The sequence below is a fragment of the Grammomys surdaster genome, unplaced genomic scaffold, assembly GCF_004785775.1.
Source record: "Grammomys surdaster isolate TR1022 unplaced genomic scaffold, NIH_TR_1.0 165, whole genome shotgun sequence".
In the NCBI taxonomy this organism is placed as follows: Eukaryota; Metazoa; Chordata; class Mammalia; order Rodentia; family Muridae; genus Grammomys; species Grammomys surdaster.
Genome location: NW_021604613.1, coordinates 8,879,387 through 8,899,453, shown reverse-complemented (window position 1 = coordinate 8,899,453; position 20,067 = coordinate 8,879,387). Strand labels below are relative to the sequence as shown.

The following is a 20,067-nucleotide window of genomic DNA, read 5'->3' as shown; positions in this document are numbered from 1 at the left end:
AAAAATAGGACTAAGAGGGCTTAAGCCGTGTTATTTTTATGTGGAGACTTTATAGTTGATTGCTCAGTTGAGACAAGAATAGACTTCAGGATTTTAGAGGTGACAAGAGATGAAGTAGTCTATAAGGAGGCTTTATTAAGGCAATCCTCTGGATGAGCGCAAATTCTATCGTGTCCATAAAAGTCTTCGGTGTCATATTGAGTATGTACTTACTGGTTTTATGACATTAGGTCTGGCTATAGTTCATTATGAATGCATGGACTGTATGAATTTTGATAAGCATGTTAATTGTAAGTATACTTAAGGGAAAGTTAAACTGATATCCTTTATATCAGATATGTAAAGTCATACCCCCCCGATCTGTAACTACAAGATCTCTGAACTCACTGCTTTCTGCAAACTAGTGCATGTGGTTTCACCTAAACTAGTCTGCAGGAGAGCCATTTCTTTTCTGGTTTTGACAATATAGCCTGAGGTTGATCTCTGTAGGGCAACGCTAATTTTCAAACATATCGCAAGCCACAAGCCATATCATGATTTGTGGTACAAGTACTCTGACTCTCTGGCCCCCATATGCCTCCAGGGAGGAGTTTATGCAACATGAAGTGTCTGAGATGCGTGGAATCTCTGCTCCATCCCATGTAGTTGATATATTCAGCGCCAGATTGTCAATTGAGAAGGAAAGTTAATTCAAAACATAAAAGATAGTTTTAGAAGACTTGCAAGTTGTTTTTATTCCTACCAGTTCCGCGCTGTCTTCTTAACAAAGGAAGAGCCTCTAATCTAAAACAAGGGAAAACTTTGCAGACCAGGTTCCAGTTAATGTCCCCATGGAATATGACAAATACTTATTGCTCTTTAAGAAACAGAGCCACACAGATTAAAAGACACTGTGCTATTAGAGAGAAAAAGGTTCATGCACTTAAAATACACTTCACTTTGTTTCTTGCCCCAGATCCCAGACTTTAGTGAAATATCAAGAAGTTTCAGCTGTCTGTTCATCTGAAGGCACTGTGGTACAGGCTAGAGAGGCTGGTGTGAGTTAGACCCAGGCTCCATCTCCTCATCTGTCGCTCACTGTGCCCACATGAGGATGCTACGTTAGCAGACTACGTTAGGCTTGATTGAGATGACTGAGTAAGGTTTAGGAAGTTCTTGACTAAGTAATTGCTTGGTAACTTGGCTGTCACCAGTGAGCCTGTTGTCATCATTTGTCACCATCAGTATCTTCAACATTGTGATCATTGTTATCATCACTCTGTCATCACCTCCCTGTCCTAGTTTTCTCTTGCTTCTGTCTGCTCCTAACCCCCAATGTCAACATTTGTCCACTTTCAAATCCTCATACAGCAGCACTCTTGGTGTTAGAACCCAAAAACCTCCGCCTTCTCTCCTGCACATTCTTCCCAAATAACTTCATATATAGGGAAGCTTTAAACAAGATCTCTGAGCTGCATGCTTTTATATTCAGCCATTCATGAAAGCAGTGGTTCTCAGCCTGTGGGTCGGGACCCCTTTGGGTTTAAATGACCCACAGGAGTCACCTAAGACCATTGGAAAACACAGATAACCACATTACAGTTCATAACAGTAGCAAAATTACAGTTATGAAGTAGCAACAAAAGTAATTTTCTGGTTGGGGGTCGCTACAACACAAGGGACTGTATTAAAGGGCCACAGCATTAGGAATGGTGAGAAGCACTGCATTGAATTAAACATACCCCATTGAATAACCTAGCTGTTCTTCAAACCCTAGTTCACTGCACAGCTCCCTCCCAGGATCTTGCTTGTTCTTTCTTCTGTTACTCACTCTTCTGTCATCAAAGCTGGTGAACTAGATGTCATCCCTGACTGTAATCATCTCTCTTTCTCTGATATTCAATCAATGAAACATGTATATTCTACTTTCTAGACCCTAAATCCTGAATGGGTAGAGACTGTGTTAAGAGCTAGCACAATCCTCAACAAATAATGATTGAATGGGTTCTGTTTACGAAGGGACAAATGAGACTTCTGCTTCCTTTTGCTTCTGTTACTTTTTCCTTAGTTTGAGAATAAACTAGTTGAGAATAAACCAAATTAGTTGGTTCTTTCCAACTTAATTCATGATTTAGAAATTCCACAGTGAAAATATCTTAACTAGCTCCCTATGTCTAGGGTTGAATTCTTCACACACACACCCCCAGCATCACTACAGTTATTGAAATAAAAAGAGTCGTCACTGCCTGATGGGGCCAGTAAACATCTTATTTCAAAATAAACATCACATCACGGGAACATACCTAAAAAAGTCAGAATGGCTTTTTTTTTAATCAAAAAAGCCAAGAATGTGATTATAATCTTTTGTCTACCCTGCCTACATCATTTCATTGACTGAATAGTGTCCTTATTTGAAATCTACATTTAAGAACACTGTCCTAAAATACTCTGAAAATGACCTAGAAGCTGGGAAGATAGTTCACAAGCATGCCAACCTGAATTTGAATCCCCAGAACCTGTGTAGAAGTCAGACCCAGCAGAACATATCTGTAGTCTCAGTAGCAAGATGGGAGGTGGAGACAGGAGAATCCCCATCAGCTCACAAGCCAGCCAGGCACCTGCAGCACAGGCAACAGATAGACCCTGTCTCAGACACGATGGAAGGAGTGACCTGTCATTTGAGGTTGTTGTCTGTCCTCCACATGCATGGCACGCTCCCTGTTCTCATGTGCACTTTCTGTTGCTTGAACATTCTTTCTCACCCTGGATAGCCCCTGCTGTTCAGGTCTCAAGCTGCATTTTATTTTCTCTGACTGTGGTTTTATATTAGGTACTTCTCTGGACTCCTAAAGGTCTTTGTTCAAGTCCCATCCCAGCACTCGCCCTCCTGCTCTATCTGCTAACTGTTCTGGGTTTCCTGATAGCCTCTGAGTTCTATCAGGTCAGCAACCACATCTGCTCATGGCACAGACTGAATTCTGGTGCTTCCTCCTACAAATATTTGCTGACTGAGTGAAATAAGGCCTCACGTGCTGGTAGAATGATCGAACTATGTGTGTGGGAAAATCTTATTCCAAAATAAGCATCACGGAAACATACCTAATCTGTGTGTATTTGAGACATGTTGTCTTCCTGCCCTTGTTCATCGTGCTTGTAAAAGTAGGGGAAATGGTTCTATGATCCTTTGGTTACAGGTTCATTCTAGGACAGGATTCGGAGCTAGTCCTCACTGTCAATTCCAGGAAGTCTTGCTGGTGATAATGTTGCAAAACAAAGAACAGATGTTTTCTGGCCCCATCAGGCAGCGAAGGCTCCTTTTATTTCAGCCATGTAAGAGAGATGGGTTTTTAAATCAGTGTCTTTGAAGTTAAAATTAAATTTGTTTTCCTTATTTTAGTATATCCTGAGTTTAAAGTCTAGATTCTATTCTCATATCAATGAGGAACAAACATGAAATATCTCATACTTCCAATGTATTATCTATAAGTTTAAAATTGTGTGTTTGAGCTATTAATCTCTACACTTGTTAGTTAATCAACCAAAGTCTCTTAATAATAACATTCAACTCCATATGTATTGACTCTGGAAAGGTGTCCTGTACCTGACTGTGGATCCTAGGACATCAATCTTTTGATTACATGGAAATTTAAGAGTTTGTTTTGAAATAGGAAATGTTTTAGTCATTTTACTGATTACAGTATGGTCTAGTTTGCTTCTTCTGTGATAAAACACTGACTAAAACCAACTTGGAGGAAGAAAGAATTTATTTCACCTTACACATTACAGTCTATCATTGATGAAACTCAAAGCAGGAACCTGAAGGCAGGAACTGAAGCAGAGACCATGAAGGTACTCTGCTTGCTGGCTTGCTTCCCTGGCTTGCTCAGCTACTGTTCTTACATAACCCAGGCCCATCTGCCAATGGATAGTACTGCCCACAAAAGTGGGCTGGGCCCTCCTGCATCAATTAGCAACCCGTCAAAAATGCCTTACAGATGGGTCCACAAGCCAATCTAATCTGATGGAGGCAATTTCTTATTTGAGGTTCCTTCTTTCCGTGCACATCTAAATGTGTATCAAATTGACAAAACTAACTGTGACATGATAACAATATATAAACTCACTGTGAGAACAAGAGGTTGGGAAACAGGAAGAGGAAGTTAAGTGTTCTCCTAGGCATATACCCAGAAGATGCTCGAACATATGACAAGGACATATGCTCAACTATGTTCATAGCAGCCTTGTTTATAATAGCCAGGAGCTGGAAAGAACCCAGATGTCCTTCAACTGAGGAATGGATTCAAAAAATGTGGTATATTTACACAATGGAGTATTACTCAGCTATTAAAAACAATGAATTCGAGAGGTTCCTAGGTAAATGGATGGAACTAGAAATTATCATCCTGAGTGAGGTAAGCCAATCACAAAAGAACACACATGGTATTCACTCACTGATTATTGGATATTAGCCCAGAACCTTGAAATGCCCAAGATGCAACTCACAGGCCACATGAAGCCTATAAAGAAGGAAGACCAAGTGGGGGTGATTCGGTCCTTCTTAGAAGGAGCAACAAAATACTCAAGGGAGCAAATATGGAGACAAAGTGAGGGACAGAAACTGAAGGAGGGGCCGTTTCAAGACCACTCCACCTGAGTATCTATCCCATGTGCAATCACCAAAGGTAGAGGATGATGTGGAAGTCAGGAAGTGCATGCTGATAAGAGCCTGATATGGATATCTCCTCAGAGGTCTTCAAGAGTCTGACATACTCAGAGGCAGATGCTCACAACTAGCCATTGAACTGATCATGGGTTTCTCAATAGAGGAGTTAGAGTGAAGACTGAAGGAGCTGAAAGGATTTATGGCACCATGAGGAGAGCAACAATACCAACCAACCACAGCTCCCAGGGTCTAAACCACCAGCCTGGGAGCACTTAGGGAGGGATCCAGCGCTTCAGTTGAATATGTAAGAGTGGAGGGCCCTGCTGGGCATAGGTGGAAGAAGAGAACCTTGACCTCATGAAGGCTGGATGCCCCAGGGGGTGGGAATTTTGAGGGTGGGGAGGTGGGAGTGGGGGGAGTAGATAGAGGTTACATCCACAGAGAAGAAGGAGGAGAGGGGTGAGGGGATTGGGGGTTCCTGGGTGGGTGGGGGATGGGGTAAGGGGACAACATAGGAAATGTAAATAAAACATCCAATAAAAATTAAAAAAAAAAGTGTTCTATACTCCTGTTAGACTGTGCATGTCTATGATGTTTCCTGAATGTATTGTGTTCATTTGGGTGTTAGTGTGGGTGTTGTTGCTGCTGCTGTTGTTTTAAAGTGAAAATAGTGTCATTTTCACTGGTGGCTTTGGAATATGTGTTTCACTTGAGAAGTTGAAAGAGTTTTACAGAAGTGGGTGATACTCTTTTTAGGAAATTTTGCCTTTCAGGGTTTGACTACTATAATTCTGCCTTTATCACTCTCTTTAATAAGAAAACCTCAGTTGCCAGATATGGTGGCATACACAGTCTGTAATTGCAGCACCTGAGAGACAGAGCAGGTAGATCTGTGAGTTCCAGCCCAGTCAGGACTATACAGTGAGACACTGTCCCCTGCCCCCTGAAGAGTTAAAAATAGAAAACTTCTATAAAAAAAAAATCTGTGTAGGCTGCACTTGCAGGACATGAAGACATGCTACCTATCTAAAGAATAAAAGATATAATTTTATTTAATGGGTATTACAAAACTATTAGAATGTTTAGGAAAGTGAGTCTAGGCTGGACTTCTAGGAATAAGCCTGAACTGATAGAGTGAATCTGAAGACAGCCACTACAATGTCTGACTTAAAGACACATCATCTTTGCTGATAAGCAGGGACACTTCTGCCTCTAGAGCCATCCAGATATTCGGCTGGATCTACCCTGCCCCATCATGGATGCCTGAGATCATCACCTCTTTCTTCTCTACCCTTAAACTGAGACAGGCAAACACAACTCCAGAATCGTGTTCCCCATCAGAATGAATTCTGATTGATTTCTGTCTTCCAAACTTTAATTAGTGCATTTCATTGCCAAAACTTAATTCTTGCCTTGAGCCCTTGCTTCAGAGTGTTGTCTAGAAAATGTCATTTTGATTGTCTAACCTCTACCATATAGAGCAGTCCAGGCCCACCTACTAGGAGTCTGGCGTGGACGTACTGACCACTGTGATCACCATGCATCCATTCATCCAGGCTCTTGATATTGGACTTGATATTGTGCTCTTTGTATGTACCCCATATGTGAAAAAGAATTTGAAGGCAAGAGAAAAAGGAACATCTGAAGGGGCGAGCCTACCCTTTGTTTCTCTTCATATATTCTGCTTAGATCATGGCATCTAGATCCTTCTGTCTGTCTCTCTGTCTGTCTGTGTCTGTCTGTCTGCCCTCTCCTTCCCCCACCCCCACTGTGTACCCTGTAGATCATTTCAAGGTCCTATGCATGCTAAGCAAGCCGTCTTCCACCATGATGTATGACAGCACATTTTATTATTGCCTATTTTAAGACAGTGTCTCACTAACTTGCCCAGACTAGTCTCAAACTCATGCTGTAGCCCAGGCTGCAAAACTGAAAGTCTTTGTTAGCTGACTTTCTTTACATCTCTGGTTAATCAAAGCTGGTTGACTCTGTGTCCCCAGTTATCCATCCAACTGTCTCTGTCTGTCTCTGCTGTTCCCTGCTGGTCCACTCTCTTGCTTTTCTCTTCTCAACTGCTGCTTCAGGTCCTAAGTGCAGACACTGCCCCCATCATTGCCACTTGAGAGTCATGCAGTTATAGCATGCCATTTCTCTGCTCAAAGCACATTAGTCAGTTTCCACCACACCTTGGATCAAAGGCAAAATCTCAGCCACAAGCCATAGGATTTGTCTAGCGTTCCACTCCCGCCCCTGTTCCCTCCTCTGCATTTTCACCCCTTCACCCCCTGCATTGCTCCAGCGTCCTCGATGATCTTAGGGATCATGGTGTTTGCTGATCCTTCAGCTTGGAAGCCCAGATAGTCACAAGTCTCACTCTCTCCTTTCTCCAGAGTAGGCTTGGCCATCGCCTGCTCAACGAGGCCTGCCCTGGTCACTCTAGCTGCAGTATGATTCCCCTCAAGCCCTTTAGACCCCATCTTTGCACCATTTTCATAACGCCTTGTACTATATAATGAACTCTGCAACTCTTTTGTTATGTATCTTCCTCTATGAGAAAGTTGACTTTTACTATTGGATCTTCAGTCCTTTGTACAACATCTAGGTACATAGTAGTCATTCACTAAAGGTTAGTGACATGAATACATTTCTGTACACATGCCTCACGGTACACCCATTTAATTATTTATTAGGGATTCATTCCTAGGATGAAAAGTATGCACGAATAGCAAAAAAAAAAAAAAAAGGTGTTACCTGTGTGTCCTTCCAGTGGTTGTCCATGAGCATCCTGTTAGCCTGTGACTCTCCCCGCACCATGAGGTGGCACTTGTTCCTCCAGTCCTCTCACTCAGCGTATCACCCACTCCATGTATTTCACTGGCTCTTCTCTCAATGCTCTCTTGTTACAGTATGGTCTCTCTAGAGCCCGAAGACTCTACATGTGACCTTGGTGAGACCTCCTGTCTCTGTAGGTTAGCCCTCATAATCCACCACCCTTTTTTACTTTCACGATGTCACTTCAGATGCTCCTGTGTTTTATGTTTGTCTCTGTGTTTTATTTCTTTTTCTAATCTGTGTCATTTCAATAAGGAGATTCGCTTGCCTTTTCTGACATTATTGCTAGTACATGTGTGTTTGATAATGGAATAAACACTAGCTATCATTTTCCACTATTATGAATTCTCTCGGTGCAATAGATGTAATGTACATTACTTTTCTGGACTGGCAAATCTGAGCATCTTTTCAAGTACAAACTTTTTTTTTTAAGTAGCTAGTACATGCCAAGTTGATCTGGAAACTTAAATGCTTGACTTGCCTGTCGGTTTGAGGCGGGTGATTCTTGATCTTAACATCCGCAGCCTCCTTTCTCATTTATGCCTGTGTTAGTATCCAGAAACCACAATTCCTTACTGACTCTTGCTTTTTATTTTTTTGTCTCCACAGCTTTTGGAAAGAACCAACACTGATTTTGAAGAATCAGATGGTGGTGCTCTCAAGAGTCCACTCCACTTAGCGGTAAGTGAACAGCTGTGGGAAGGTTCCTCTGTTTGTCTCATAAAGAACAAGTTCCAAAATCTTACCCTGCTCTTAAGATGTAGCCCAGAAAGGCAATGGTCAGTGCTAATGATAACAACAGAGGATTGAAAGCATGGGCTTCTGAAAGAGGCTATCTCACCTTCTAGGTCTGCATTCCCAGCTGGTGACCTTAGATACAGTTATCTACCTTGTCTTCAGTATCCTTATCTGTAGAATGGGAGCAAATAAAAATATGAAGCCTGAATAAAGTTGTTACCACATAATATGTAATAAATGATCACTTTAAACTCTAACCTTTTTTTTATATAAAGGAAACATCTCAGGTAGGAGATTTGATTATAGAGTAGTATGTAAACATTAAACCCAGGAATAATCAAATATCACATTTTCAAATGTCACAGCTAAAACCTGTGTGGGTTTTAAATACAGCTATGTGCAAATAGAAGGTGCAAGTTTAGAATAGCAGCTATGTCGTTCTTCCTGGATTTGCCAGTGGGCCTCAGAGGAGGGCTCTGGCTCCAGTTCTCACGATGAGAGAGCTGGAGGGACCATTATAGTTCTTATTAACAAAGCCTCCTCTTCACCTCCCAGTAATCAAAGGGGAGTGCTTTGACACTCAACCTCTTCAATGGGCTGGGGGAGTTATCACTCCCATAGCCCTGCTTCAGATGGTATCTTCAGCAAATCAACAGCTGTTTGAAAGAGTCCTGCTGCCTGGCAGTCCTACCCAGCCGCAGCTAGCTCTCCTGCCCACTGCTGCTAAAGGTTGAACACTCAGTCATGGTCTGGTGGTAGAGGTGAGGGTGGTAATTAGTTGTATCTTTGTTTAGTAGCTACAATGATACAGGACTCAGGAGGATGGGAAGGGGTCAGGTCTAATTGAACTAGTGCAGTTTACCTATATGATGCCCAAACACTTCTTCAGTGTTCTGGTGAGCCTTTAGAGAGGAATGTTTGATTAATAGACATGGGTGAGCAGGCCTGCAAGGTGAGAGAAGACAAGGCCATTACACAAGGGAGTGTCCAGGGCCAGAGGAGCCCACCCTCCACTGCCTGCCTCCACACATACTTGCCAGGACACCTTCAGAAGCCCACTCAGAGCCTCTAACACACCCACCAACAACACAGCCACTATACAAATAAACAAGTGCACAAGCACACATGCATTTTGAATGCTGTGAAATGAGCCATCCATCTTAGTTCAAGGAGGTAGACTTAAGTGGAGAAGGAGGGGGGACAGTGGGTGTTTCCTATGGACAAAGCTTCATAGCAGTTGGCTCAAGGAGAGCGGGGTTGCTCTTTAGAATCCCTGTGCAGCTGTCAGCTGTGCCTGAGCAAAGCTCCCTAGAGCTCGCTATGCACAGATGTAGCTAGCCCTAGCTGCCCTTAGTGAGGCCACATGGAGCTATTTCCAGCAGAATCCTCCATGCCCTTTGGACATGGGACTAATTGCATTGCTACTGAAAAGAGAGCTTCTAGGTGTCCAAAAATTCTATCATCTTTTTTTTTCCCTTCAAAAAGTATTTGCTTTGTGCTCAGCATGGCCAGGTATGCTCCTGAGCTCTCTGGGTCTCCACTCACATAGAGAAGGGCAGTGGCATCATGATAAAGACTGTGTTTTGGTAGTGCTGCAGCTGGCAGGGGCCTGAGAAGACAGATAGTTCACTGTTCTCATCAGCAGCTCATCCGAACATGGTGTTTTCCACTGCAGATTACAGGGAGTGAGTTAGTTAAGGCTTAAAGACCCTTTTGAGTTGGTCAGTTTGTTAGCTGTGTGATGTTGTCCAGATGCCTAAGGTCTTGTGTCTCAGTTTCCCCATCCATCAGAAGAAAGGAGCTACAGTACCTCATCAGGAGCCATCATGGGAACAGCCTGAGCTCATCCGGGTAAAGCGATTAGAAGAGTGCCTGGTAGCATGTGTGTGCCAACAGACAACTTCACCAGCATCGTATTAACATGAGTCTTCTCCTCTATGTGACACACATACTGGCTGTGAACAATGCCAAGCACTCTTCTAGGAGGAGATATTACAGGGAAGGAACACAGCCTCTGTCCTTTTGAGTTGCTCATTCTAGAGAGATCTTAGGCAAGCAATAGCATGGCAGATGGCAGTAAGTGGTACAAGAGAAAAGAAAATGGAATCCATGTGATGGAATGAATATTGAGGTGCAGATAGAGTGCTGTTTCACAGAGCACAGAATGTAATGCTTGCACAGCAGGACTGAGAGCTAGTCACATTGCTACCTGACAGAGGAAGGTTCTAGGCATAAGGGTCAAACTCTTGAGAAGAGACTTGACATGTCCACAGAACAGCAGTGTAGCTACCACAGAGAGAACAGAGTGGGGAGGGTGAGTGGGGAGGGAGAACAGCTGCCCCAACATCTCACGGGGCTCCTGGTCCCTGGTAAGAACTCTGACTTTTACGCTGAGCAAAACAGAAAGCACTTGTGGAGATTTGAAGAGATAAAGGAGATGATGTGACTTGCCTCAAAGATCACAAACTTATAAAAGAAAGCCAAAGCCAGGAATGAGAATGACTTTGCTCAGAATGATTGCAAGGACCTCCTCTAGAATTATTTCATTCTTCCCTCTACATCAGTGGTTCTCAACCTGTGGGGCTTGACATCTTTGGGGGTCCCATATCAGATATTCTGCATATCATATATTGACATTGGGAATCATAAGGGCAGACAATTACAGTTATAAAGTAGCAATGAAATAATTTTATGGTCGGAGGGTCACCACAGCATGAGGAACTGTGTTTAAGTGTTGCAGGACTAGAGAGGCACTAGTCTATATTGCTAACGCTTAAAATTATTTTCTTCAAGACATGTGTCAATGTGCCCGTCACCATCTCCAGGGTTTGTTGGAGTGTGTTGTTCTTGGGTGAAAGCATTCTAGCAGGGAAATTGAACCAGATGCCCCTAAACCTTGACCCATAAGGAGACCTGATCTGCCTTGAGCTACTATTTCCTGCCTGGATGATTTGAGTCTCTAAGGTTATCAGCTCATAGAATTTCATATTCATTTCATCTACTTGAAAAAATTAAATTAAGAAATGAGGTTATGCAAATGGGAGGCTCCAGCTGCTGTGATTTCCAGATGGACCTGTGGTGTCCCTGAAGTGTGTTAGGCGCCCAGATTCCTTCTTTGTGTCTGCTCATAGCTTCCATCTTAGAAGGCTTAAGCAAAGTAATCATGATTAATAAATATAAGTTGCCTAATGAGATATTTCTTGAAATAAACAATTTTAAAGTTGGATACTCCAATGACATCCCAGCATAGTGAAGTTTACCCCTACCTAGAAGCTATTTGCAATGGTTACAGGCTGGCAAAGGGAAAAACCTTTCTCTCCAATGGAGTCTCACTAGGTACTATCAGCCACACCCGTGGACGGGCCCTCTGCCCAGAAGTAGATGGCCAGTACAAATTGAATGCCAAGGGTTGTCATCCTTGCTAGGTTTTGTTTGGTGGGCTTTTTGTTTCGGCTTTTTTTAAAAAAAATCTTATTGGATTTCTGTTTGTTTTTATTTTCATTTCTTATTTTTGTCTTGGGGAGAAAACAAGGAAATGAGGTTGAGTGGGTAGGGAGGTGGGAAGGGTCTGGGAGGAGTTAGGGTAGTGGAAATACATGTTCAAAATATATTGTATGAAGCAAAAATGGAAGGCAGAAAAGGAGCTGCAAGAAAATGAGGAGACAGGAGAATTCTTCCTGCAGCTTAGTCTGGCTTTGAAACCGTTCTGAGCAGTTTCACGTGCCTTGTACACAAAGTCATCCAGGCTGGGTTTGAGGCTGCACTAATTAGCAGGAGTGAATCTACTGTATTGTATACTAAGCCACTTTAACTTGATAACAGCAAATGGATTGTTTTAAAGTGTGAGGATTAAAGGGGACCATGCAGGGAACAACTGCTTTCATTACAACTGTCCTTCTAAAAAACGAGTCCTGTTTCTTGCCTGGTGTTGCTCCTGTCCCCTGTGTGTCTAAACCTAACTGTGCTAGCCATTGTCCTTTGTGTGTCTACATGCATTGTAAGTTTTTCCTAGGCTAACTTAAGTGAATAGAAATGAAAATGTTTACTATTTTTGTCCTAATGGCAGGGGGCCAGCATTTATTTGACAATAGTGTCTAGACCCTGCCGCTATCTGCTGGGCATGTTTCCCTTCAGCACTGAGTCATGACTTCTCAGTAAGCTGAACCAGTAACTACCGTTTACCAGGACACTGGAAAGTGGGAGGCCAAGGTTTGCAAAGTCAGTTCTCAAAAGAGTACCAGATTCACATAGGGAATGAATTCTAACAGTCTGATTCCTGTGTGGATGTACCTGTTACTCGGTTCTTAGCTTAGATACTTCTGATTTGGCCTGCGTTGGCAATGGTACAGGATATATGGAAAACATTTGACTATTTTCTCTTTGTTGATATTTGGAATTCCCCGTAATACGAGGCCAAGACATGCATCTTCCTGCCATATTGCATGCTCATATTCTCTCTCCAGAGGGCTCCAGGGTCAGCCTGCTTTGCCTGAAACCTACTTCTTCCACCCAAGGCTGCATACCCACAGCACAACCAGATTACTCTGCCCCTCCAGGTCCTCATCAGTAAGACAAGGGTGACAAGAACATCTAAACTGCAGACTGGAGTGAGCTCACAGCAAGCAGCCAGCTAGTGATTACTTCAGAATTTAGGTTACAATAGAGACTTCCTGTCCTGTTCACTTATAGCTCTTAACATACAGGAATTGTTTTCCTGTCCCTAGAGAGGCAGTAGTGTATAGTAAAGGTACAGTAGCCTAGAACTGTGGCCCCAGAGTGTCCCTTCTTCCTCCATAGCTAGGTTCAAGACATTTTACATTTCCACGGAACGTTCTGCAGAAAGGTCTTCAGCATTTGTTATTCAGCCCTTTTTGTTACAGGCAAATATGAAAATAAATGTTTAGCCTTCAAGTCAATCAAGCAGAATTACTTGAAGGAAAGTGTGTGCCTATCAGACTGCAGATTCTGGGTTCAGATCCCGACTCTGTAATGATCTAAGGACTTTTTAACCTCTGAAAACAAATATTTACAGTAGATATAGTGACTTATATCTACAATCCCACACACAAGAGGCTAAGGCAGGAAGACTAAGGGTTTGAAGCCAGCCTAGGCTGCATAGCAAGATCCTGCCACCTCCCAAAAGATATTTATAGATCATAAGCGAGATGTGAAAGTGCTTGGCACGGTGCCCAGCACATAGAAATGAATAGTTGCTATTATCAAAAGCAAATCAACAAATGCATGATTGGTTTTTCATGGCATTAAGTGCTTTGAAGACGAAGTAAGTGGGCTGAAGAGCGGATGAACCTTTTACACATGTGCTGGGATGCTTCTCTGGTAAGGTGCTGTCTGCATAGAGCTACCAGGACAGTCACAGGGCTGTCTGGATGAAGCACTTTCCAGACAAGGAACAGAAAGTGCATTTGCAATGGCCAGAAGAGAAAATTCATGCACTTAACCATAGAGGGCAGGGTGGCCACCCCAGAGCCGGTGCTAAGGCTGCATGCAGGGGAAGGCCAGAACTGAACTCTGGATTGGTCTTGGCAGGTTTGGGATTTTGCTGCTATCAAGAAAAGTAGCTTTGAGCTGAGTTTGAGCAAGCAGTGGCATGGCTTCCAGTTTGACTGTAGAAAGGTTTCACCTGTGAATGGTGTCCATGACAGATCACCAAGGGACAGAGATGGAGGGGACGCTTTTGCTGGAGTTCTGGCAAAACAGTCTGGGGCAAATGTGCGGTGGGTGGACTTAGATGTATCTCTGAGATACAGAAGAAATGGTAACAGTGTCTTGTGAGTGGCATGGAGGGCTGCTACTGATCGCACAGCACCTTTGTGGACTTGAACAGAAATGTGATGTTCTCTGTGTGAGTTAGCAAAGACACATGTTCCTCTGGCCAGATACCACCCACTCAGAACAAGGGAAGGCATAGAGGGTGCTCTTTGTCAGAATCTACTTGCACTACTGTCCCAGATACTTGTTCACGGCTGCAATCAAGGCTTAAGAGTTAGAGATAGAGGTGACATAAGGGCTGTGGTCTGAGAATGAAGTCACCCATTACAGATGGGAAGGCTGCAGGCAGAGGAGGTTTGGGGAAAGAAATCCAGGATTCACTGTGCAGTGCAGATACCAAACGGGGTTGGACCTGTACACTTAGAAGTAAAGGGAGAAGTTGAGACAGGGATATAAATAGGGATTCATTATCATATGATTTATATTACATGTTACATAGAGGGTACAGTTAATATGTACAAATTATCCTAATCATTGGAAACATTTATTTTAACTCATCAACACTCTTAATTCTTATGGATTCTTTTGAACTTAGTTTTTTTTTTTTTTTTGTTATTGTTGTTAACTATACTCTGGGCCAAAATATTATCTAAATTATTTTAGTATGATAATTTAAAATATGCACATAGCTTAATACCCCTTAGTTCTAGAAGTGACCACTATTATTGGTTTTTCTGGTATCCTGAATTTTTCCTGTGGCTATAGAAGTACACACAAATATAAATATGCACACATACATTTTCTTTTTATATAAATGAGGGCATGCTAAATATATTTATTGCCTGCAACTTAGTTTCAAAAAAACCTTTTTTGGACACTTTCTTACTACCCTCCACAAAGGTCATAACAACCTATACACCCCCCAGAGTGTCTAGGATTGCTTCCCACCCCCCTCCACACACAGTTTTAATGCCTAGGTAGTTACAAAATAGCACTATAAACAGTTTACATAGCATTTGGGATGTCTGTTGGCATTTTACGTGTCTATTTTTGTCTGTGAGCTGTATTTTCAGGTCTTTTGCACACTTTCCTAGTTTTCAAAACCACTTCCCAAAGTTCTTTTTATATTAAGAAAATAATCTTTCATGCTAAGTCTTTTGCAAATACATGATGCTTTGAGGAGCAGCTCGGATAAAACTGCACATGGCAAACTCGAGGTCTGTGATGTCTGAGAGCCCTGGGGCAGACTTTTCCTACTTCTCTCTTGTCTCTCTGACCACTTCCCCCTAGACAACCTTACCTCTTTCTCTCTTTTATTTTCAAGATTCTTCGTTCATGTATTGTGGGCGTGGGACTAATATTTTTTCCCTTGTGGACTAAATTAAAAGTCTCAGACTGTCTATCTTGTTTTTAATGCTTCACAGCCTAGGATCCCATAAGAGATCTGAACTTGGCCCTGGCCCATGACCTGTATTTCCCTAACTGGTTCAGTGACTTTGTTATGATCAATGGGGGAAATAACAGGGAAGGAACAGCATCCACTGCGTATCAGATCTTGTGCCACTGCAACTATCTCTCTCCATCTTTGTGGCAGCCCCAGGAGGCAGCTTTTATTGTTCTCATTTTATGGATGAAGATACTAAACTCTAAGTACAATTAAGAAAGTCACCTACATTCTTATGGTTAGTCGCATGATGGGCTATGAGGGACGATTTGCATGTGTAGATTGAATTAAGAGTCCCCAATGTTTTCAGTAATTTCTTCCCTAGCTTTATTAACAGGAAAGATTCCTGAAAATCTTCCTGTAGTGACCACCGATTTGTTTAGGACTCTCCTGAGAGATGAGTGTGTAATTCACACAGTCGTTTGTCTAAATTAGATTGCTAGATTGCAGATCTGATAAACATACACTGACAGATGTGATGCCTTTGAGCAAATTAGTTGACAAGGGAGAAAAAAATAAAGGCATTTACTTAAAACCAGAGGTTCATGAACTGGTGTTCCCGCCTAACTTCAGTTTGCCAGCTTCAGACTCCATCTCAAGTGTTGCCCCAGTGGGCTCTTTGGAGTGCGAGACTCAGGAGGCTCACCCCTCAGGTGGGTTGTTGTGGGATTTGAGGCAAGTAAGGGTTTGATTTGTGGCTTTCTTCCTTGCAGGCCTACAATGGGCACCATCAAGCCTTGGAAGTCCTTCTCCAGACCCTAGTGGACCTGGACATAAGGGATGAGAAAGGCCGGACAGCTCTGTACCTAGCTGCTTTCAAGGGACACACAGAATGTGTGGAAGCACTTGTTAACCAGGGTGCATCTATCTTTGTAAAAGACAATGTCACCAAAAGAACTCCACTTCATGCCTCAGGTAGGTCTTGTTTATTCCTGGGTTTTGCAACTCATGTATAGAGTTGAATAAAAGGATAAAATGGCTTCACAGGTGTAGTGGCATTATAGGACTGTTTAACAGAGGGGCTAGCAAACCAGGAGCTAATAGACACATCATTCTATCAACCTGCACACTGCTTTGCTCAGTTTTCACTTTGACCCTTGACGCATCTGATATCAAAACAGAAACCCTTAACAAGTACGTGTGCACACCAGTCACAAGTGATGCGGCTTTTCTGGAATGTTTCTGCAGTACATATAAAGGGACACTTCCAAATGGGCGCAGATATGTAGGCAAGTTGGAAGAATTTCTGGCCCTGCTGAAGCCTAAGTACCTTTTGGCTCAGACAATTCCATGGCGATAGCCTTTGAGAAGGACGGAATATGACGTTTTTCAAAAGAGAGTAAAGAGTGGGCATGGTCTCATGGAGGAAGTGAAGGAATGAGAACACGTTTCTAAGAGTTGCATGATTCTCACTACTAGAATGTTTTCTAGGAAAGCTAGCCAGTTAGGTATATTTCTGTCAGAACTGATGAGATGCTCACTGGGTGAAGGTTCTTATTGCTGAGGCTGACGGCCAGAATTTGATCTCTGTGACCCACATGGCAGAAGAGAGAACTGATGCCTGCAAGTTGTTCTTAGACCTTTACAAGCATACTTTGACAAACACACAACAAAATAAATACAAATGCAATTAATTATTTGTAAATAAAAAAAGAAGTGCATTTCTATCTCTGTCTCTTAACTTCCAAGCTACTGAACAGACACCATACAGAAATAGAGAAAGCCTACCTGTTGCCTAACTGTCTAGAAAGAGTTATTGCCAGGAAAAGGTCAGTAATGGCTGGTGTGGCCAATTATAAATTTTTGTTTCCCACCAGTATTTATGCTTCTTAGGCATTCCTTGGTATTATCATCAAAATCAAATTTGCTCATTTTAAAGATTGGTTGCCTATTATGAAGCCAGGCAATCCACTTTGCTACTATGTAATTCCTAACAATCGCGAACAGCCTGGATTGACTGTGGAAGGCTGCCCTTTAAATCTGCTGAAGGATGACCATCCTCACCCATTTGCCACTGTGATGTAGGTGTGGTCCAAGGGTGCCCCCTAGCGGTCAAGTAGACTCACTCTTGATTTCCCTCACGCCATCTATTAAAAAGACAGGCTGTCATTTAGCTCCACAAAATGTCTGCTGGGCAGAAGCTTCACCCTGTGATTTGAGGATCAATTTAGCCAGGTTTTCTTTTTTTTTTTTTTTTCAATTCACTTGAGAGGCCAGTTCCTTTGGTTGAGGTCCTCAAAGTTCTGTGAGGAGGGACAACCAGAATGAACGTTGGAGGTTTTAGCACAGTGACAGTTGTAGTCTTTGAGCAGTGTGAAAAATGGCTGTCAAAGCCTGAGCCAGTCTCACGGATCGCTCCAGCTGGCAGGGCACAGCTGACCATGCTAATGTCTTTTTGCTAGAAGGCAATTTGGGTGGATACAGTGTGGGGGAACCCAAGGACAACTGAGGTTGCTACTTGGGGGGGGGGTGCTTAAATTTTCCTTAGGGTTGTGAGCTAAGTTCAAACAGCTACAGTAAAAAGCAAAAGCCTCACTTTAGATGATTTGTGACACACTGGATGACCAATATGAACCAAGATTTTTTTTCTTATGTTTAACCAAAAATGAAACATCCTTGGAGTGGTTCTGAGCATTAAATAATATCAAATATATCAAATTGATACAGAAAAAAAAGCCAAGTCCTATTGATCTCATTCCCTGAACCATTGCTGAGGGGATTTAGCTGTCAGCCCTATGCCAGTCTTTTCCTTTGAGGGATACGTTAAACTCCCTGCAAATTTCAACAAGGTAACAGGCTTTTGTTTAATTTTGAGAATGACAGCAGAGGTAGCAGCAATAAGACGTGCCTGGAACTGCAGTCCATAATATTTCCTCCCGATATGTATGTATCAGTGGATGCTGAGAACAAGCTGAATGGTGTGGCTCATAACATGTGGGCATTGTCCCTGCTGTGCACTTGAATGGTGCTGATGAAAGTGAGCGAATTCTAATAAATGGTGTTCCAGAAAACTATGGAAATTAAATTACCACTCTTTAATGACTGGCAAGTAATTAAAATGACTGTAAAACAGCTCTGAGAGGAGCCGTTCTCAACCCAACCTAACTGTATCCATTCCCTCTCACCATATCCAGAGCAAGGGAAGTTTGGTGTCCTTTGTGGGGTATGTGTTGTTCAGAGGCTAAGCCACAGCTGGAATGTTAAGGATCTTCGTCTTATCCCTGGGTGGATTCCTTGACAGCTGGAAGGCTTTTCAAAAGTTCTCTTCAGTACACCAGAGGAAGTGCCTTATTGTGAGGAGGGGTTTATCCCCCATGAGATTTGCTTCCCAGCACCCATTTAGGCACCACCACCTCCTAAAAGAGCATGTTTAGTTATGCACGAGGCACATCCTGGTACGCATCCCCAGCTGTATGAGGTGGACACACACTTAGGTTGGAGGAGTTATGCTACATTTCCTGCCCACTGCTGGATAGCTGCAGCAGGTAAGGGCCAGCAGCCCTAACTAGGGACCTGAAGATCTCTGGGTTTTCACCCAGCAGGGAGAGAAGGGACAGCAGCTGCACCTGCTGCAGCATTCTTAAGACTCTGCAAGGCCAAGACTGTAGTGTGAGGATCACTAACACTGCAGAGCTCCAGTGCTGGTGAGGAGGGACCACCCAGGCCATGCTTGCTCTTCTGGTTTGGTGTTCTATGTTCAGCCACCGCTAATCAATGAGAACTGTAGCTGGAATATGGATCTTAGACTTCATTGACCTAGAAGAGTGGCCACCACTCTTATTCCTCCTCATCCCTTCTTTCCCTCTCTCTTCCTCCCATCCCTGCTACCTTCTCCTTTTTAAAAAGAGCTGGAGATGGGCTAGACACAGGATGGTTACAGGGAAGTGGAGTGCCTCTCAGCGGGACTGCTGTGTAGGGACACTTACCAGCCTTCCACAAGGAGATAAGAAGCTTAAGAAAAACTCTCTTAACTCTGGAAACAGAAAGATGGAAGTGTATGGATAAAAAGAAAGGGGAGACACCTGGGCCATCTTGAATTGGAAGCCAGGACTATCCATTAGCAGCAATGAGAAATAACTGACTTGAAGCTCACAAATTTCACTTGTGAGAGAGAACCTGCAGTGTTGGTTTATGTAAAAAAAAAAAAAAACTCTATTGTTTTCTTTTTCAGTTATTAATGGTCACACACTGTGTTTGAGGCTACTACTTGAAACAGCAGACAACCCAGAAGTGGTTGATTTGAAAGATGCCAAGGGACAGTAAGTGTTTTCATTTTGGCCTTTTGCTATTGATTGGTTGGCTTGTTGAGTGGTGACTAGGACTAACTGCAGAGTTCTAAGTTAGTACTCTCTGTGAGACTCATCCCCACCCACCCCCTCCTGCCTCACCACCCTAGCATCCCCCTGTACTGGGGCATCAAGCCTTCACAGGACCAAGGGTCTCCACTCCCATTGATGACAGATAAGGCCATCCTCTGCTACATACACAACTGGAGCCATGGCTACTCCATGTGTACTCCTTGGTTGCTGGTTTAGTCCCTGGGAACTCTGGGGGATCCGGTTGGTTGATATCGTTGTTCTTCCTCTGGGACTGCAAACCCTTTCAGCTCCTTCATCCCCCCCCCCCGACTCCCCCTTCGTACACTTTCTAATAATGGCAAAAAGGCATACCTCAAGAGTTG

General features: G+C 43.0%; 1 protein-coding gene across 2 annotated transcripts in view; it reads left to right on the top strand.

Annotated features, from left to right (window-relative positions):
• The window catches only part of Ankrd44 (ankyrin repeat domain 44), a 257,860-nt gene that overhangs the window by 219,927 nt on the left and 17,866 nt on the right, over nt 1–20,067 (top strand). For both annotated transcript variants that reach the window (XM_028765551.1, XM_028765552.1), the window contains exons 17-19: nt 8,084–8,155; nt 16,100–16,301; nt 19,558–19,645. In XM_028765551.1, the coding sequence (XP_028621384.1) occupies nt 8,084–8,155; nt 16,100–16,301; nt 19,558–19,645 (362 nt within the window). The remainder of the gene's footprint in view (nt 1–8,083; nt 8,156–16,099; nt 16,302–19,557; nt 19,646–20,067) is intronic.